The sequence below is a fragment of the Cebidichthys violaceus genome, unplaced genomic scaffold (assembly GCF_023349555.1).
Source record: "Cebidichthys violaceus isolate CVI_PGR_0920_01 unplaced genomic scaffold, fCebVio1.0.p SCAF_61, whole genome shotgun sequence".
NCBI classification, from domain to species: domain Eukaryota; kingdom Metazoa; phylum Chordata; class Actinopteri; order Perciformes; family Stichaeidae; genus Cebidichthys; species Cebidichthys violaceus.
Genome location: NW_027176828.1, coordinates 1,034,389 through 1,047,806, shown reverse-complemented (window position 1 = coordinate 1,047,806; position 13,418 = coordinate 1,034,389). Strand labels below are relative to the sequence as shown.

The 13,418-nt window shown below is 40.9% G+C and overlaps 2 protein-coding genes across 2 annotated transcripts; one reads left to right on the top strand and one right to left on the bottom strand.

Annotated features, from left to right (window-relative positions):
- Nucleotides 1–3,709: 3,709 nt before the first annotated feature.
- LOC137890056 (trace amine-associated receptor 13c-like) lies at nucleotides 3,710–4,925 on the bottom strand. The gene is made up of 2 exons (XM_068734152.1): nucleotides 4,759–4,925; nucleotides 3,710–4,529 (listed from the first exon to the last, which is right to left on the bottom strand). The coding sequence occupies exons 1-2, from the start codon at nucleotides 4,923–4,925 to the stop codon at nucleotides 3,710–3,712; spliced, it is 987 nt and encodes a 328-aa protein (XP_068590253.1).
- Nucleotides 4,926–12,208: 7,283 nt separating this feature from the next.
- On the top strand, nucleotides 12,209–13,418 carry LOC137890103 (trace amine-associated receptor 13c-like). Its single transcript, XM_068734201.1, has 2 exons — nucleotides 12,209–12,420; nucleotides 12,602–13,418. The coding sequence occupies exons 1-2, from the start codon at nucleotides 12,209–12,211 to the stop codon at nucleotides 13,416–13,418; spliced, it is 1,029 nt and encodes a 342-aa protein (XP_068590302.1).

The following is a 13,418-nucleotide window of genomic DNA, read 5'->3' as shown; positions in this document are numbered from 1 at the left end:
TGACTTCCTCTTTGACTCAGTTTCTACAAGATGTGCGACAGACAAGCAAAACCTAAACCGCTTACTTTGTACAAAGGCTCTTTCTCTACCCTTCAAATAACAAACTGTTTGAAGATGACCAGCTATATACTGAAGTACCGGACATCCATCCACCGAAGTCATCAGCCCTTACAAACAGTCTCGGGGGGAGATTCCGACTTCGGCGTCCTGACGCCACTCTCCCAGATCCAGATGCTGGAACTACGGCCGCATATCCCACATTTCCAAGTGGACCGTCTCTCGTCTGAAGAACGCAATTATTCAGCGCAACATCCCTTTCCAATTAAAAAGCAAAACTTTCGAAACTGTTCACGGACGCACAGCATAACACACTCTCGCTCTCCGTTCCTCTAGAGCACTTCCAGGTTCTCCGCACCACATCAGCCGCAACCTCGATGAAATCATGACGCAGGCATCCACATCAGCCCTTTTAGAGGGCCAGGTCGTATCCCACCCTCTTCAAGCTTCTTCTGTAGCAGAGACATCTCACCTTGACATTTCTTTGCCACAGACTTCACTATAAAGCCATGCATATTCATCCCTCCATCCCAGCAGCCTTTCCTGTTGTCTTGCTTCCGCCTTTCATGTCCCACCCACCTCTGCCAACATTACTCCTCAGACTTTGACACCGGCTACCTCAGCTGTAAAGACCGCTCTAACAACAGGGATCCACGGTGGATCATTGGCCAAAAACTATTGTTTGTTCCTGTTTTTGCTTTCCCCCTCCCTCTCCCTTCCTACAGCCCCCACTAGCATTACCCATCCCACCTTAAATACTCCCCTTTTTTCCACAGTTCCGCCAGCAGTTAGTTACAGCGTTGTTCCGACTTAATTTTCTTAACTTTAGCCACAGCACTACCTCCATTACGCCCAGTCGCACCCACCCGACCATCACCCGTGTCAAACGCTCAGGCAACAGATCCTCACCGGTAACTACATCGACCTTGCTCAATAAACCAATCCATCCTCATGCAGTCCCAACATCTCCAAGGGAATTGCCCCGCTCTCAGCCGCCCTGCACTCAAACAATCAAATGTGTCTACTCTTTATTCCTGTACCATGACATCATCTGCTCTGCCTTCCCAGACCGCAGGCCCAAGTTGGACGACTACTTTTTGCTGATCCTTGACCTGGCCTTGCTGTTCTGCGGCAACTTTTTATTCACATCATGTTATGTTTGCATCCAAAGCTGCTGGTTGCTTGCAGCAGTTAAATCAGGGAACATACTGGGGAACATAAGACCCAAAGTTAAATCGTTGGGTTTTCGCAGCTCGCTCTTCCCCAAATTGCGACCTTCGGGGGACACCATCCCATTTGGCCACCACATGCAACCTCACAGCTCCCTTGCCTTTTACCTCAGATCCTAGTAAACACAGCCTTGTTATATGCATGTATTTGAAAAAAAAAGAAAAGATCCTATTTCCAGAGTCATTATAAAGGTGTCAATCAAGGATTGATCAAGTTGTGACTCTTCACTACTCTGTGTCTGAGGTTAGAGGAAAAGTTATAGACATTTTGGGAAATTTTTACTTTCTTGCTTCGAATTATATGACAATATCAGTACCACCAAGGGCGTAAACATGGACAGTGCAGGCAGTGCAGTTTGTGAGAGATCTATGTTAAAAGCGCTTCTAGTGATGAATATTATGTGTTACAAAATGTTTACTTGTTGAAGTTTAAACCAGAAGAGGATTTGCTGAATATATCATGTGTCTGTGAGAGAGGAGACCTTAGGTCACCACCATATAAGGTAATGCATGCAGTTGGAGACTTGGGGGGGGGGCTTCTTCTCCTCTGTGGGCTATTTTTCCTCTGTTTGAGAAACTATTAAACATAACAAGTTGCACTACGGAGATAGACCCTCCAACAAAGTGATCCACATATATGAATAGTTCAAAGTGGTATCTTGGTAATCACCCATGTTCAATGAAAGTTTCATATCATTATTAATAGGGTGCCATTTGCTATATCTGCGCTCCAAGAGGCAGACCCATCTCCATCATGGCCCTCATATTTTTTGGTAAAATACTATATAGGTGCTCATATCAGTTGACCACTATGTGGCTATTTGTATTCCTCTCTATTACCCCACCAAAGTCCCTCAAACAAGAGTTCAATTCTGTGTATGTCTGCGTGCGATATGTTCTGCTCTTTTTCACAGTGTACAGTTTAAGAATAAGCTGAAATAACCAGGCATAGCAACTGCTTTGGAGAGTGTGTTGTTATTGATTATGTTGCGGTACTTTTTTTCCCATCCTTTACAATGTCATCATAGTTCTGTATATGAGAGTATTTGTGGTGGACGTGGCTCAGGTACGAGCCATGATGCGGTCTAACCTTGTAGGTGTCACACTCCAGTGTTCAGTGAGTGTAACTGCTAAGAAATCTGAGCTGAAGGCAGCCAGGACTTTAGGTTTATTAGAGACATTAGAAAATGTTCTATGCATATACATTGTTTGATTCAGTAAACAATACGACCTAAATATGGGAGGAAACTGCCAAAGTGATATGTTTTGTGTCATGAAATAATGCTTATATGAATGGGTCAATCTCCATGATCATCTGCTGTTTATTTATATAACAGATAGATATTAAATATTAGTTTAAATGACAAGCAAATATGAAATGATGTCATATTACGCTACCAGTCCCAGCTGTGGCGACATTGGTACAGCTGTCTCTTTGTAAGGCATTGCTAGGCCTATGTACTTTACTGTTTGTGTATGTCATTTTATGTATTTGTCTCTCTGGATCCCAAGTCTGAAATAAAGTCTATCAATCAATATTAATATGATTACTATATTTACAATAGGAACAGTTTAATTGTTTATTTTAAAGCATCTTACAGAGCAATTTATGAATAACAATATGAACGTATTTAATTGAATTGATTTAACCTGAGCCTTTATAGGTTAGCAGCTCAGTCTGTGAAAAGTTATTATTTAAATTATGAAACATTTAACACTATGTGTAAGCTAGACGAACCACATTACTCAAGAACGTATTCTGTCAGACAAAATGACTTAAATGATGAGTTTTATATATAACATCAAAACATGAATCCAATGTGTGTTGTTTATTATTGATACCTAATGACTTCACAATCGTATTAAATACTGAATTAATAAGTATTTCTCTAGTTTAATTTTTGAGTAAATGTCTTTTTACAATAATTATTAATAGTAAAAAAGCATCTTAAAACATTTTGAAAGCTTAATTATTCATAACAGTTTAGCAACTCTCACAATTATCTTAATATTTTTCTTCACAGTACAAACGTTTGTATATGATGAAATCAAGCTGGTCCCATGAGAAGAAAAAAAAATAGAAATAGATCTGTCACACCAACAGAAAACTGTAGATACAGGTAAGGAATAACTAAAGGCATGCATAATGTAAAGATAAGTTGAGTGCACTCACTTTAAGTTAAAGTGCTTCAGTGTATTTAAACATAACAATAGAACAACATAGTAACAAAACAGCATTTAATTGACCTCAAATTGAATGTGTTACATGTCAACTACAGATTCAAAATATTAAAAAAACAGTACTTTCACTTTTTAACTATATTTTTCCCGGCTGTTACACCTTTCGAGTTTGCTTCAGTGACTCAGTAACAACAGCAAATCAATTTCCTCATTAATATATACAGTTACTCATCAGTCTGTCTCTACAGTATCTTACAATCACAAGAGCCCGGCTGCAGTATCTTGAGGGTGACTATGAGTTTAATAGATTTTCTAAACCAGGGGTAAAAGAAGGCATAGATCACTGGGTTAAGACAGGAGTTGAAAAACAGCAGCCAGACTACAAACATTGTGGATGAACTACTGTCTTCAATAACCTCACCTGTAAAGGATGGAGAGTAATATGGACAGAAACATATCAGAAACACAACCACAACAACACCAAGAGTCCTGGCTGCTTTCATCTCAGATTTCTTAGCAGTTACACCCACTGAACTTTGTTGTGAGACCGCTGCAATGTGGGACCGCATGACTTGAGCCTGAGACACAGCCACCACAAATATTCTCAAATACAGAACTATGATGACAGTGATGGGGCCGATAAAGGTGAAGACAAAGTCAACAGATCCTGTGATATGGTTAAGAACAACTACACACTCTCCGTAACAGGAATTATGTGAATCAGGATGTCTCAGAAAGTCCATCAAAATGAGACTATTATAGAGAACAGAGTAAATCCAACACAGACAAACACAGATTTTTGTTTTGTCCAAAGTAACTCTGGTGTTATAGCGTAGAGGGTCACAAATAGCCAAATAACGATCAATTGATATGAGCACCATATTTCCAACCGAAGAAGAAGTAATGATAAAATTAACAACATAATACAGAGCACACATGAGGTCACCCAGGAACCAGCAAGCCTCTGCTAAAAGGATTTCAACCGGCATCAGCAGAAGGCCCACGAGAAAATCTGAGAGAGCCAGGGAGAGGATGAGGAGGTTGGTGGGGCTGTGGAGCTGCCTGGAGAGGAAGAATATCATTATTCATGAGATCATTATCAATGGTAGCTTGTTAGTAACATCAATGAATGCATTTTGGAGTTCAACATTGTATTTGAACACATCATATTTTAAAGTTAAGATTGTTAAAACAAAGATATATATTATTAACTAGAACATTTGAAGGAAGACATGTCATTCATGTAAATTGTCAGAACATGTATTGATTCATGCTGAAGGTTAATCTCTACCTGAAGTGGGAGATAGAGATGATGACCAGCAGGTTGAGAGCTGCGGTGAGCACAGAGATGAAAGACAGCAGAACGAGGATGCCGTCGGACTGAGGCGGCACTGGTTTCCTGCAGGAGTTGTTGAGGAGTAGTGGAAAACAGAAGTCAGCTCCTCCTGGTGCCTCCATTTCCTGGTTGTGAGAAACTGCTGAGTTCTCTCTGATAAACAGCTGATTCATCCCTCCTACTGCTGCTATTTCTTCTCTCCAACAGAGACTAAAACCCCTTGCCTCTACTTTGATATATGCAGTAATCTTCACCTCAGTCTTCATCACTTCCCTCCATCTCTCACTTGGCATATTCCGTCTGTCATTGTTCTTTTTGTCATAAACTGAATAACAACTTTAGCAATCTTGATTATGGTTTCCAGTTCATCCTTGATGGTAAAGTAGATTTGTTGCACATTTTAGACTACTGATTCTAACGTCACCTCTCTGATGGGGAAGGAAACCAGAGCTAGTGCGGGAGGTGGAGTGGTACCAGCTATAGTTTGGTGAGCTCAGCTCTAAGCACAGCCATGGCTGTACACAGGATTTTACTGTAGAAATACAGAGGTCCAAAAACTGAGTTTATGAGGGGGCTTCAGGGGCATAACACCCTGAAAACAATTTGATTTCCCTGATCTGAATTTGTTCATGTTAAGATGTTTAAAGAAAATTGGATAACAATAGGTTTAAACCATGTCCGTGGGTATTAGTGGAAATTATCTGTCAAGCAGTAATACATGGGAATCAGGTTAAATGTTGCAATGAATGATCCACACTACAATCTTAAAATACAGAAAAGGCTAAACATTATAACATAACATCTGAAAATGAATATTGACAATGTTTAATTAGAGTGTTCAGCTATAAACTAATTATAATTATAACAATAATCCAGCTCACCCTCTGTTTTCACTGCTTGTCCCTTTCTCTGTCTCTTGCCTTTCTGCCAACGTGTATTAAAAGGATTTACTAAAACTATTTGTGAGATAAATGGATTTTTGACTAACTAATGTTATAATGTCATGTGTGTTACAGTTAAAACGGCCAGCAGGTGTCGCCATCTCACCAGTAGGGGGGTTGTCTGTGCATGGTATTCACACTTTCTTGTAAAGTTTCTCAGAAGAAGAACAGCAAGAGAAGAGTGTAACGTAGAGAACAGGCACCCTCAATAAAACATTTGTTTAAACTGTATTCAAGGTGAGATTTTGATTTTAAAGGCACACATTGTTTAGGGAAACTGTTACGCTTGTGAGCTAAGGCTAGTTGTAGCGTCCAAACCTTTAGCAGAGTGTAAAACCTTAAATTGACGCGTGTTTCTGGTCCTATGCACATAGCTCACACCGACACCGCTTGTAGGTGAAAGCACATGTATTTTATTTATTCAATTTCCTTGTACAAGTTAGTGAAACAACTTCCTTTCTTCCTAAAAGTATGCCGAATGCCTAGACACACTTCACAGATCCACAGGTTATCCATGAATTGTTCCACAACTTAATCCACATAGCACGTTCCATATGACACGATCGGAAAACTGTGCAGCTCCACTCTGCTCCAGCTTCTACTAACAGCCGTAACTAACTGTCGCAAAGTGTCCTTAAAGTGACGGCAGTCTGTCACTTACGTGTATTTCTTACCACAACAAATGATAACAACATCCTTGTAACATTCAAAGTAGAAACAGATCTGACTGAAGTTAAACATGTAAATACAAGTACATATTTTACAGCAAATTTAATTCGGCTCTTACAACACCGGCCCCTAATTGTTCTCAATAGTTAACATTTGAAACAATTACCTAACTTAAAATAAGAGAGCCATGTACTGTAAAGAAACATTCTTACAAAAATAACGATATAAGAGCCGAAGGCAGCTAGCAGACTCCTTACTGTTGCTCAGTCTTTAGCGCTGTTCATCTTCCAAAAGCAGACACAGCTTTGTAATGCGCCTGTGTAAAACACTAGTCTTTGTCTTTATGCAGACCTGACGAACAAGTCCTCTGTGGTCTGGAAGTGCCTTAATGACCTTCCCCATGACCCAAGAGTGTCTTGGAGCAGAGTCATCACTAGAAGAACGATGTCACCCAGAGTGAAGTTTCTCAATACTCTTGACCATCTTTGCCGTTCCTGAAGCTGTGGCAAGTATTCCCTGGTCCAAAGTTTCCAAAATATATTGGCCATATATTGGACGTGTTTCCATCTCCGTCGAGTGTAGAGGTCATCATGGTCGAATAGTCCAGGTGGTAATGATGGTTTGGCCTTCATCAGTAAGAGATGATTTGGTGTCAAGGCTTCCAAATCGTTCAAATCATTGAACGATGTTGATTATTGCCTGAGTTCAGGACGAGGAAAGTCTTCAGACTGTCTGAAGACTTTCCTCGTCCAGAACTTGCTCCTTAACTGTAGAATTTAGAGCCTTTCTCACTGATTTGATCAGCCTTTCCCAAGCTCCCCCATGATGAGAGCCTGTCGGAGGGTTAAAACCAGATACACCCGAGTGTCCCCCATTTGGACGCAGAGTACATCAAAACTTAGAGAGTTTTGTGTTAAAAGTAACTGGCAGAGAACCCACGAAGAACGAATATAGTGATGTTATAGTTCTGCAGAAACCTCAGCGTCCTGGGAACAACATGAACTAGGTCACTTCTACACGAGACAAACACATCTCCCATCAGCCAAGCAAACAAATAACAAAATATCATAAATCATACTCGATATGACTGGGACAGACCGGAGAAAGAGGCTGCTACACTCCGTTAGCAACGTGCTACCTACGAACATGCAGCATGAAAAAGCACGAGCGCCTGACGGAGATTACGGACATAGTTTCCATTTCTCTCCCCGGTAAACCATCGCAGAGATATTCAGCTTCGAACACAAAAAGTCACACAGCTTTCATCGAATATTGTACTTACTTTTGGTCGAATCTCAGCGAAAAAATGGAATATCTCCGCACTTCCACTTCATGTTTGTCCAGCTGCTGGTGCTCCGTGTGAATCCGTTCGATTCGTGTCTCTCCGACACTCCTCGGATTCTTGGGAGGGTTGGAAGCTCAGCAAATCAGATTTCAGAGCTGGACCTTTTTGAGCTTTATTGGCTAATAGTGCTGTCAATCATCTAGCTTTCAATTCCAGGCAATTCTATTGGCTCCTACGGTTCGAAGGATGTCTCAATGGTGAAAATCGGAGAAGGGGGGGCTGAGATACAGCCCTGAACAGAGAGTCGAAGCAGGATTTGACCTTAAACTAAATAACTAAAAAGGGCATAGAAAGAGCTTAAAACACTCAAAAAAGGTCCAATCTTCGGTCTATTGATTCAATGAACATCATGAGTGATACATAGAAGTGATATAGAGTGTTTTTGAATTTTAAAAATACTTTTTTATTCAAATATTGGAGTATTTGATCAGTTTTCTAATTTGAAATGCTCTATATTTCATAAATGTTTCACTGTATCTATGTATAGCTGTGTATATAGAGCCTATATCAGTTGTTCTAAGAGCCCAGCATATTAAAAGTCTTGGATACCCATACTTTCCAAAAAACAATACCCTAAAAGTGCTGTTTTTCAAGATCGAGCTTTTGAGTTTTCCAAGTTCTGCTGTGTTCCATCCTTATCTTATGTGAACCAGTAACATGTATTCTGATAGTTCCATGATTTTTCTCATCTCAAAAATATATAAAAAAAGTTTTTATTTTTTTTAATTTTTTTTATTTTTTTATTTTTTTTTATACAATTAATTAGGTATTTCTTATCTTTATTCGAGCTGAGGCCTGCAAATAGGCCTCGTTTTTAAAAGGTTAAAGGTCCATTTGATTCCACGTTGATGAAGATAACCTTGAACCTTTGAGTGATTAATTTCGTCAATGGCTGTTCTCAGCTCACGTTCCGTCCCAATGAAGTTTGTCCCGTTATTGGAGCAGATCTCCATCACTTGTCCTCTCCTGGCAATGAATCGACGTATAGCATTGAGACATGAGTTGGTATCCAAGGAAGAAGCAACTTCAATGTGCACTGCCCGGATGACTAGGCAAGTAAAGATTACTCCATATCTCTTAGCTTCTTCCTCGTTTTACCTCGAATGGTCCGAAATAGTCAACACTAACTCTGGAAAAGGGTGGATCATCAGGAAACACTCTGTCTTGAGGAAGGTCTGCCATTTGTTGCTGTCCTATGGACCCGTGCAGTCGGCGACAGGTGACACATTTTAAGACTATTTTCCTAATGTGATGGCACTGGGAATCCTATACTTTTGGCGCACTTTAGAAAGCATGTGGTTCCTTCCAGCATGCCCAATGTCCTCGTGAATCTTGTGCAGGAGTATGTTGGTGACATGGTGGTCTATGGGCAAGATGGCGGGCTGCTTACATTCTTCTGGCAAAGCAGCTCGACTGAGTCTTCCTCCAACACGTAAGACTCCATCCTGAAGCACAGGGTTTAGCTTAAGCAGATGACTGCTCCGTTTTATGTTTTGCCCTTTGTTTAGAGATGACATCTCTTCAGAAAATGTTGCCCTTTGACAGAGTCTGATGATTTCCAGCTCAGACTTTGCAAGATCTTCAACTGAGCAGGATGATCCTTTATATCCTGCTTTGAATTTCTTCATGACTGTATTCACTTGTTGAACCTGCTGACTCTTATCCAAGTCAGATTGACTGAAGACTGCATAAAGCTGTCTTCTCTTTTGTGAGAATGTCAACAGTAAGGTTTTGAGCTTCAGGAACCACGCCACTGTGTATCTTAGCTAGTAGGTTGCTTTAAAGGCGCCACTCTGGCCTTCCCCATCATGAATGTGCAGTGAACTTGATTTCTCTCGTTCCGCAACAGTAATTAGCTAGCTGTGCCGTAAGCTTCCTCGCTTGCATCCGCAAAGTGGTGCAACTCTGCGTATGTAGGATTTCCAAATCCTGGTGGCTTGATGCACCGGTTGATCTTGAAGTCCTTTAGATTGGGAAGTTTTGTCAACCAATCCGTCTACTGTTGTTTGACCTTTTCTGGTAGGTCGTCATCCCAGCCTATTTTCATCCGACTCAGATTCTGAAGGATTTTCTTTGCTGGCAACACTACTGGTGCGAGAACTCCTAAGGGGTCATAGATTGAACTAACAACCGAAAGGAGACCTCTTCTGGTAAACAGAAAATCTTTGACAGTAATCTTAAACTGAAATGTGTCTGACTCAACACACCAGTATGCACCCAGGGCTCTCTCAATTGGGAGTTTGTCTTGCTCGTGATCCAGATTCTTCACGTCTTTGGCCAGCTCACCACCTGGGATTGAGTTTAGGACTTTACGGCTGTTGCTGACCCATTTTGTGAGACGGAAACCTTCCTTGGAACAGATTGCTCTCAGATCCTGACACAGCACAACTGATTTCTCTTCTGTTGCCACAGACTTGAGACAATCATCCACATACAAACTCTGAAGCACTGTGTCAGCCACTTCTGGATCAAACTCTTTCCTATGATCCTCAGCACACTTCCTCAGGCGAAACTGGCACAGCTAGGTGAAGAAGTAGCGCCAAATATGTGTACCACCATTTTGTGCTCCACCAAACCTTGCGTGAGGTCTCCCCCAGGCCACCACAGGAACCTAAGAAGGTCAGAATCCTCTTCTGCCACCTTGACAATGGTGGAACATTGACTCCACATCTGCCTTAAGTGCCACCGGTTCTTGTCTGAATCGTATTATGACACCTACAAGACTGCTGGTTAAGTCTGGTCCCTGTAGAAGTTGTTCGTTCAATGACGTGCCTTGATATGATGCACCGCAGTCAAACACCACCCTTAACTTCTGTTTCACAGGATGGTATACACCGTGGTGGGGTATATACCAGACTTTATCCACATTGCATTGAAGCTCATCGTGATAGTTGCACAGCGTAACCTTTGTCCATGAGGTCCGTCCTGAAGGCAGTGTGTGCTCTAGTTGATAGCTCGGATTTCTGTTGAACTTCCTCTGTAAGTTAAGCGCTCTCTGTTCAGCAACTTTTCGGTTGTTTGGCATGTTGACCATCTGGTTTTTTAGTGGTAGACACAGGCTGTAATGCCGTTATTAGGATTAGCCTAACAAGCTAACCCGTTGGTGAATGTGGCCGCATGGTTATTTTGGTATTGTTGTCTAGTTTGGACATTAGTAAAGTTTCTCAGAAGAAGAACAGCAAGAGAAGAGTGTAACTAGAGAACAGGCACCCTCAATAAAACATTTGTTTAATTCAAGGTGTCTGCTGCCGTTCTTTGGTGTGCCCGTCATCATACACTGACGGGAGGCCAACATATGTACACCGTCTTGATTTCATTTTTGTGTTTGAGTTTACCTGAATTATAGAAATATGTCTCAAACTGCTCATAAATGTAAGCAAAATGTGTGTTTTTAATAACATATTCGTACAATTATACTAATCACACTATAATTATGTTAGGTGTTTGTGTTGTTAAATTGTGCCTATAGATTCCACTGTATAACCCAAATAACATTTATATTTATGTGGTAATAACACTTTGAATGGGTTTTTATTTGTGTTGAACAGCATAATTATAATATGCAGTACCTGCTCTTCCCATTACATCTCCATCACCTTCTCTCTTTCTTTTTCTCTCAGTCTCCTCATCTTGTTGCCCTTGTTTCATGTCTTCCTTCTCCATAGTAGGCCGAAAATGAAAGGTGACCAGGCTTCTGCATTAATTTCCCCTCAGCTCTGGAAGTTCCAGATTGAATACCTGAGACTTGCAGAATTAGTGAAATTTATTATTGTTATTGTATAATATTTTTATAACCAAAGTGAAATCTGTGTACAGTTTTTGGCACAAAGTCAAACACATTTTCAGTGGATGCTGGCCATCAGGGTTGTCCCATGTTACCAATTTTTGTTTGTGATTTTCGCATTGCAGACTTATTCCACATATCTAGCATTCTAAATATCTGGACCTGTCAGTTAGCTACAACCAATGAAAGTGGAATACACAGGTTAAAGAGAAACCTGACAAAGGAGTCGCCTGTGACAAAAGGTACTTTGTATTTCTTGCTTTTGCTACACGGACAAAAGTTGTCGTGAACCTCGGGTGTTGGATGTCTTAGTGAATAAACAGAACACATAACACCTTGACTGATCCACAATGTCAAGATCTGTTTAAAACAGGCTAATAAGTGAACATGTGTTCAAGCATGACTACGGCCATGTCACGTTGTTCTATTAATTTGTGTAGTGTGAAAACTACAACAACTTCTTTATCTTATCCAGGTTCATGGCATAATTGTAACCAGAAGCTGTAATCTCCCTTCATCTTGTCCTGGTCACAAGAGAAGGGGGAGGTGAAATACAGGAAAAAGCCCAATGAAGATAGATGAAAGTCACTCCCACTAATAGAAAGTTCACACCAGAGTAAAAGAGCAAGGAGGGATGTGGAGGAAGAAAAGAGATTAATCAGTTGTATGACGAGCACAGCAGCATCTTGTCTCCTCTTTCTGACAATGAAAAGCCTTGATGAAGCCGAACTTTGCTTTCCACAACTCCTCAACTCCTCCTGCAGGAAGGCCATGCGTCCTCACTCTGTATCTATGCTCACTTACATTTTACTGTCCTCCATCTCTCTGCTCACTGTGACTCTCAACTTGCTCATCATCATCTCCATCTCCCACTTCAAGTATTCATATGTTTAATCAATTTATAAAACTGGTAGCTGTACAGAGACAAATGGTTAATGGAACAAAACAACATATCGGTTATGGAAATATGTTTTTGTGTTACAGTCAATGCTTTTATCTCTTAATATGACAATTGACGCTACCAATAATGATGAGCATGTTGTCCTCTTATCTCTCCAGGCAGCTCCACACACCCACCAACCTCCTCCTCCTCTCTCTGGCTGTATCAGATTTCTTTGTGGGCTTCCTCATGTTCTTTCAAATTGTGCTCATAGACGGCTGCTGGTTGCTCAGTGACCTCATGTGTATTTTGTATACTGTTGTGGACTTTATTATTACCTCTTCCTCTGTAGGAACCATGGTGCTCATATCAGTCGACCGATATGTGGCTATTTGTGATCCTCTACATTATCCCAACAAAGTCACACAAAAAAGAGTTAAGATCTGTGTTTGTCTGTGTTGGATATGTTCTGCTTTCATTCAGACTCTGATGCTGAAAGATAACCTGGAACAACCAGGCAGCTATAATTCCTGCTTTGGAGAGTGCGTCGTTGTCATTGACTACATTGCTGGACTTGTAGATGTTTTTTTGTCCTTTATAGGTCCTGTCACTGTCATCATAGTTCTGTATATGAGAGTATTTGTGGTGGCTGTGTTTCAGGCTCGTGTCATGCGGTCTCATACTGCAGCTTTCTCTGTCAAGTCTTCAGTACGTGTAACTGCTAAAAAATCTGAATTGAAAGCAGCCAGGACTCTTGGTGTTGTTATTGTTGTGTTTTTATTGTGCCTCTGCCCATATTATTGTGTTTTACTCACAGGCCAGGACACCTTGCTCAATGCCTCGTCTGCTGCCTTTGTAATATGTCTGTTCTATTTCAACTCCTGTCTTAACCCAGTGATCTATGCCTTTTTCTACCCCTGGTTTAGAAAATCCATCAGGCTCATTGTTACTCTTAAGATACTGCAGGCTGGCTCATGTGAGACCAACATGATGTAG